The sequence below is a fragment of the Mauremys mutica genome, chromosome 1 (assembly GCF_020497125.1).
Source record: "Mauremys mutica isolate MM-2020 ecotype Southern chromosome 1, ASM2049712v1, whole genome shotgun sequence".
Classification (NCBI taxonomy): Eukaryota; Metazoa; Chordata; order Testudines; family Geoemydidae; genus Mauremys; species Mauremys mutica.
In genome coordinates this window covers 145019433-145026949 of record NC_059072.1, presented here as the reverse complement: position 1 = coordinate 145026949, position 7517 = coordinate 145019433, and the positions used below count along the sequence as shown (strand labels likewise).

The following is a 7517-nucleotide window of genomic DNA, read 5'->3' as shown; positions in this document are numbered from 1 at the left end:
CATCCTAGACCCAAGATCCCTTTCACTTTTTTGTCACCAATGCATATTCAATGCAGGTCAGTGTATCCAAAAGACATTGACATTTTGCAACAAAAAAAAAAGTTTAAGCAAAACATTCCTGATCAGCTGTACAGGTGACAACAGTGGGAGTTCCACTATGGATTGAGGAATGTTGGAAATCATACACTGACCCGTGGACCACAATTAAAAATGGAAGTCAGGTCTATCCAGAGCATGAGTGTGATGTACAACTATGTTTTGTTGTAATCTTTCTGATCCCCACATCTCCTGGGAGAGACATATTCAGAATTACAATAATAGAATCATAGAATATCAGGGTTAGAAGGGACCTCAGGAGGTCATCTAGTCCAACCCCCTGCTCAAAGCTGGACCAATTCTCAGCTAAATCATCCTAGCCAGGGTTTTGTCATGCCTGACCTTAAAAACCTCCAAGGAAGGAGATTTCACCACCTTCCTAGGTAACCCATTCCAGTGCTTCACAATCATCATCACTAACAAAAAATATAAATGTATTCCTGGCAGTGCTTGCAAATGCTGAACTGTATTTCTATTCAGCCTTGTTCACACCCCTTCCTTCTGCTTTCTATGATCCTGTGTGCAAGTGCAGTTTTGTTTGTGTAAATGTTCACAGAAACAGAATTTGAGGCCATTGGTTAAACTTCATGTAATCAAGAAACAAAGGGTATTTAAGGCTAGATCATGTTACTTAGTAAGAGTCCTGGGTTGGGGTCGGTGTGACCATCCCAGGGGCGGCACTGCTTTGTATGATCCAGGCATGGAGAGAGGAGAGCCAGAGTCAAAGTTCCCATGCTGAAATTCCCCTGCTACCACCCAACTCCATCTGAAATCAGGAACTGTTACATGGTGCACTCCACTGGTCTCCCTCTTCACAAGAACACAAGGGTTTTCTATTCTTCAGACAGAGGATACCACAAAATAAAATATATTAATTTTGATTTTGATTTTTAAATGACACCTGACCAAACATCAAAGCACATGTACAATACAGAAAAAGCCCTTAAAATGATGTATCCATATACAGTAGTATAGAAATAATACAGGAGATAAAACATACAACATTTTTAAAAGAGTACAATACAAAATGTACAATATTCAACAGAACTAAAATCTACTTTTAAGACCTACCCCAACTTTTGACAACTGGATGCCATATCAGCCCACTCTGCCCCACTTACATCAGTGCACAGCAGTACATTTCAGAGAAGAGAGCCCGTCAGTGAGAATCCTGCACACCCAGATGAATGCATGTGGAGACTGTCAGCTCACATGTTCTACTCTTTCTCACATGCTGGGATAAAATAAAGGAAAATGTTGGTCAGTATGGTACAAAGCATCCAAAGCAAAATTATCTTTTTAGAATAACACCAATGCTTTGAATTGAGCCTGGAAGCTATTGCAGTCTTCTGAGTCCAGGGGGACTGTGCATGTTTCATTGCAGAATCAACATCATGTGAGGCTGCAGTTACTTAATTCATTGCCTAAATCTTCTGAGTAGTCTTCAGGAGTAACTCCAAGAAGTGTTCATCACAGAAATACATTTATCATGCTTGCCAATTAAATAACTGTGAACATTATGAGTGCCCTAAAGTTATCTAGTATCAGAGAGGTAGCCGTGTTAGTCTGGTTCTGTAAAAGCAGCAAAGAATCCTGTGGCACCTTATAGACTAACAGACGTTTTGCAGCATGAGCTTTCGTGGGTGAATGCCAACTTCGTTGGATGCAAGAGTGGAAATTTCCAGAGGCAGGTAAATATAAGCAAGCAAGAAGCAAGCTAGAGATAACGAGGTTAGATCAATCAGGGAGGATGAGGCCCTGTTCTAGCAGTTGTGGTGTGAAAACCAAGGGAGGAGAAACTGGTTCTGTAGTTGGCAAGCCATTCACAGTCTTTGTTTAATCTTAAACTGATGGTGTCAAATTTGCAAATGAACTGAAGCTCAGCAGTTTTTCTTAGAAGTCTGGTCCTAAAGTTTTTTTGCTGCAGGATGGCCACCTTAAGATCTGCTATTGTGTGGCCAGGGAGGTTGAAGTGTTCTCCTACAGGTTTTTGTATATTGCCATTCCTAATATCTGATTTGTGTCCATTTATCCTTTTCCTTAGAGACTGTCCAGTTTGGCCGATGTACATAGCAGAAGGGCATTGCTGGCATATGATGGCATATATTACATTGGTGGACGTGCAGGTGAATGAACCGGTGATGGTGTGGCTGATTTGGGTAGGTCCTGTGATGGTGTCGCTGGTGTAGATATGTGGGCAGAGTTGGCATCGAGGTTTGTTGCATGGATTGGTTCCTGAGCTAGAGTTACTATGGTGCGGTGTGCAGTTACTGGTGAGAATATGCTTCAGGTTGGCAGGTTGTCTGTGGGCGAGGACTGGCCTGCCACCCAAGGCCTGTGAAAGTGTGGGATCATTGTCCAGGATGGGTTGTAGATCCCTGATGATGCATTGGAGGGGCTTTAGCTGGGGACTGTATGTGATGGCCAGTGGAGTCCTATTGGTTTCTTTCTTGGGTTTGTCTTGCAGTAGGAGGCTTCTGGGTACACGTCTGGCTCTGTTGATCTGTTTCCTTATTTCCTCGTGCTGTACTGTACTGTAGTTTTGAGAATGCTTGGTGGAGATTTTCTAGGTGTTGGTCTCTGTCTGCGGGGTTAGAGCAGATACGGTTGTACCTCAGTGCTTGGCTTTAGACAATGGATCTTGTGGTGTGTCCGGGATGGAAGCTGGAGGCATGAAGGTAGGCATAGCGGTAGGTAGGTTTGAAGCTCATGCTGCAAAACGTCTGTTAGTCTATAAGGTACCACAGGATTCTTTGCTGCTTCTAAAGTTATCTAATTTGTTTAAAATCCAGCCACAATATTTAACTCTTTTATCTTGAGGCAGTGAGTTAGAGGTTTTCAATACACTCTGTTAAGAGGGTCCTTCAATATGTCCTATAATATTACAGAGTGTAAAATGAAGGTATAGTCAGCAGAAATGAATATCAGAGTACTTTCTATATCATCATTTCCCACAAAATGCTTATGATTCTGGAGGGATTAGTTTCTGAAGAAAGTTTAAAAGAACTATATATGCATAACTTGGCCAAGTGATGACATAGTAGGAAGAATACTGCCACCTTATACAAGTATGCACAGAGAATCAGAGGAATTTCTTTGGGGTTGCTTGAGGGTTTAATAGATGGGTGAAAAAACTGAGGGAAAGAGAAATGTTTAGATAGGCCATCAGGAAATATTTTTGTAGGAGTGCAATCAAATATCAAAAATCAAAGTGAGATTGCAAAAAGTGAGATTGGGGGGAGGGATGGCTCAGTGGTTTGAGCATTAGCCTGCTAAACCCAGGGTTGCAAGTTCAATCCTTGAGGGGGCCACTTAGGGATCTGGAGCAAAAATTGGTCCTGCTAGTGAAGGCAGGGGGCTGGACTTGATGGCCTTTCAAGGTCCCTTCCAGTTCTAGGAGATTAGTATATCTCAAATTATTATTTAAAATAGACTCCTGAATGGAAGTGGTTGAAATCTCATCACTTGAGTTAAACCTGCAATTGACAAATAGACACTAGGAGACAATCATACACTGGGCATCCAGGGGGTGAACAGACTGTGACCCTATATGTCTTTTCATCTCTCAGTTCAATTGGTTTATAGTTTTTCTGGAGTTGCCATTTTCTATTTGGTATCCATTGCATTTTTCAGAGCTGGATTGACAGACTTTGTGCATTCTTTGTGGCAACATGCTATGTGTGTTTGTTTAGTAATGTAGTTTTTAACAGAGGTGCCCCAAAAACAATGCAAATGGCGATTCTGATTTGGACTCTGATTACACATCTATTTAAATTGCCCTTTGAAAACGCTGAAGAACCAAAAATCTAACAATACAGAGCACCCAGAGAATCTTTACGCTGCTGATAAATTATCATTTCATAATGATAAACCACACTTCCCACAGTTGATTGTCTTTAACCTCAGCTGGATGGCTGCTTTCTCACAGATCCAGACATTGTTCTCTTTGCAATTCTTATTGGCATAAACATACCAGTTATCAAGCAGATATGCACAGTGTTTGGCAGGTTAGTAAATATAGATCCCAGAAACCAAAGCACTGCTTCATTACACCATGGCATGTTTGTGTTACACACATGCCCATTTCCACCTATGGCCATCTCCACAAGAACTGTTTGTCACTCTCAGTGAAACATGATTCTCCAAACTGTTGAAGGGTCTGACAGGGTCTAGCCCTGAACCCTAGGACAATAGAACTGACTGTAAAGTGCTCACAACCCTGCTAGCCCCAGAGTAGTGACAGAACCTAAGGATGGAATCTGAGATGGGTCCCCTGGAGAGCAGTGGAGACACCAACATCTAGGTCATCGGACCCAACACCACAGTGTTTCTAGGTACAGTCAGAGCTAAAAACCAGTGTAATTCCAACCCACATCGGCAGTGGGCATCAACCCTGGGAGCTTAATGCATGAGCTTTTACTGCATGAGCCAAAATACACTTACCATTTCCCAAGTCTCCAGCAGGTTCATCAATCACTAGCTGGCCTAGCCACCACTGAAGGGGGACAGAGCCCCACTCTGAGCCAGCGGGGGTGACACCAGTGAGACTGGGAATCCAAAGTGGGTTGTCCAGAGATGGCAATACACAGCACTAATCCTAGACAACCTCCTCAGCATTCTCATCCCCCACCGGTGCCAGGAAAACAGAGACTGGAAGGCATTCCCAGCTTGTCAGTGAAACACTGTATATTTTTCCAGGGGGAATGATTGTCGTGGAGCAATTGTGAGGTGATTTTACAAACTCGTTGGCATACGTGAGGATGTTTGTCTCTGATAGTACATGGTGTTCATGCCTACATATGGACTTAGCCCAACTTTAGGTACTTACTGCTGAAAATCTGAGCCTAGATCATCAACATTTACCAGCCTATTTGCAGTGTAGAAAGAGTTGCATTCTTCCAAATTCAGCCAGGCCTTTGGTTTTATATGATAATCCAATCCAATAACTTTTTTCTACTGCTGTATAGACATAGATATTCCTATGATGAGAGTTTAATAGTACCCCCAGTTCTTAGATCATGTATCTGCAGATTCAGAATGACTGCTGGAAGTCCTTGAAAGAAGATAAGTATCACAGAATGAGGTGGTGTTCACCTGTCACAGTATCTGTGAGATAGCCCTACTTTCTATGCTCACAGGACCATTCAAGTGCTATAGGAGAGTCTTTCAGAGGCACTATTTTGACATATGATTCTGACACCTCTGACACACAAATACATTTTGTTTGGGAAAGTAACAGGAAATGATAAGTGCTGTACCTTTATATAGTGTCTGTTTTTTATATTTTCATAAAGCCAAAGATTTTAGAGCTGGAAAAGCCCTATTAGATTCCATCTCATTCATCCATACCCCATCTGAACCTTCAGATATCCAAACAGGGGCTGGAGAGGCTCTTCCTTCGTTAATGTTCGTACTTTAATGGCACCTTCAGCTGTGTGATGTTTCAGCAGTGCACAAAGTGCTTAAGTGAAAGTATCATTGTTTTTTATTTAGATTTCTAAAAAGTAATTGATCTAAATATAAATGTACAATACAAACACATGCACAATTTTAATCAGTATTAACATCTGGAGGATAGTGTAGTGTCTGTGGTGCAAGGTGTATTATGTACATAGAAGGGCTTTAAAGCAATTAAAAATAATCACAATTAAAAAAATTAATCACAGTTAATCACCTGATTATTTTCAATGTTAAATGATAATAGAATACCATTTATTTAAATATTTGGGATGTTTTCTACGTTTCCAAATATACTGATTTAAATTACAAGACAGAGTACAAAGTGTACAGTGCTCACTTTATATTTATTTTTTATTACAAATATTTGCACTGTAAAAAACAAGAAATAGTATTTTGAATTCACCTAACAAATACTGTAGTGAAATCTCTTTATCATGAAAGTTGAACTTACTATTGTAGAATTATGTACAAAAAAAATAACTGCATTACAAAATAAAACAATGTAAAACCTTAGCACCTATGAGTCCAATCAGTTCTATTTCTTATTCTGGGGGGAGACGGTTGGGAGAGGTCCAGGTACTCTCCACGCCAAATTTATACGTTGAGAGTGAGAACAACAGTATAACAACAGATATAGCCAGAGGGGGACGGTTAGGTATAAGGAAGAGGGGGGGGGGGGACGGATACTAGACCGACAGGTCATACTGGTAGTACTGTGTCCCTACCAAGTTGGGTGAAAAGGGTGAGAGGAGCCAAACAGCAAAAATTAGGATGTTTGTTCACCAATGCGAGAAGCTTAGGTAACAAAATGGAGGAACTAGAGCTCCTGGTCCGAGAATTGAAACCGGATATCGTAGGAATAACCGAAACATGGTGGAACGGTAGCCATGACTGGAGTACAGGTATGGAAGGGTATGTGCTGTTTAGGAAAGACCGATACAAAGGTAAAGGTGGGGGAGTAGCATTGTATGTCAATAATGAGGTTAAAAGTAACGAAATAACTAGCAATGCAATGGATAATACGGAGTCTGTTTGGGCAATGGTCACATTGGGGAAGAAATCTACTAGAGCGTCCCCTGGGATAGTGATTGGGGTGTGCTATAGACCGCCAGGATCTAGCCTGGATATGGATAGAGAGCTCTTTAATGTTTTTAAGGAGGTAAATACTAATAGGAACTGTATGATCATGGGAGATTTTAACTTCCCGGATATAGATTGGGAAACAAATGCTAGTAATAATAATAGGGCTCAGCTTTTCCTAGACGTGATAGCTGATGAATTCCTTCATCAAGTAGTTGCTGAACCGACGAGGGGGGATGCCATTTTAGATCTGATTTTGGTAAGTAACGAGGACCTTGTTGAGGAAATAGTTGTAGGGGACAACCTTGGCTCGAGTGATCATGAGCTAATTCGTTTCAAAATAAATGGAAGGATAAACAAAATTGCATCTGAGACTAAGGTTTACGATTTCAAAAGGGCTAACTTTACTAAATTGAGGCAACTATGTAGGGAAGTGGATTGGACTAACATATTTAGGGATCTAAAGGCGGAAGACGCCTGGGGTTATTTCAGGTTGAAGTTGCAGGAGCTGTCAGAGGCATGTATCCCGAGAAAGGGAAAACGGTTTGTAGGTAGCAGTTTTAGACCGAGCTGGATGAGCAAGCATCTTAGAGGAGTGATTAAGAAAAAAACAGAAAGCATACAAGGAGTGGAAAATGGGAGGGATCAGCAAAGAAACCTACCTTATTGAGGTCAGAGGGTGTAGGGAAGCAGTGAGAAAGGCAAAGAGCCGGGTGGAGATGGACATAGTGAAGGGGATTAAAACCAATAGCAAAAGGGTTTTTAGCCATATAAATAGGAAGAAAACCAAGAAGGAAGAAGTGGGACCGCTTAAAACTTTAGACGGAGTGGAGATTAGGGATAATCTTGGCATGGCACAATATCTGAACGAATATTTTGCC

The 7517-nt window shown here is 41.3% G+C and overlaps 1 protein-coding gene across 1 annotated transcript in view; it reads right to left on the bottom strand.

Moving 5' to 3' along the window:
- Positions 1 to 847: 847 nt before the first annotated feature.
- LOC123361735 (C-type lectin domain family 12 member B-like) overlaps positions 848 to 7517 on the bottom strand; it is a 28995-nt gene continuing 22325 nt past the window's right edge. The window contains exon 7 of the mRNA XM_045001856.1: positions 848 to 1330. Coding sequence (XP_044857791.1) covers positions 1324 to 1330 — 7 coding nt within the window. The 3' untranslated portion in view covers positions 848 to 1323. The remainder of the gene's footprint in view (positions 1331 to 7517) is intronic.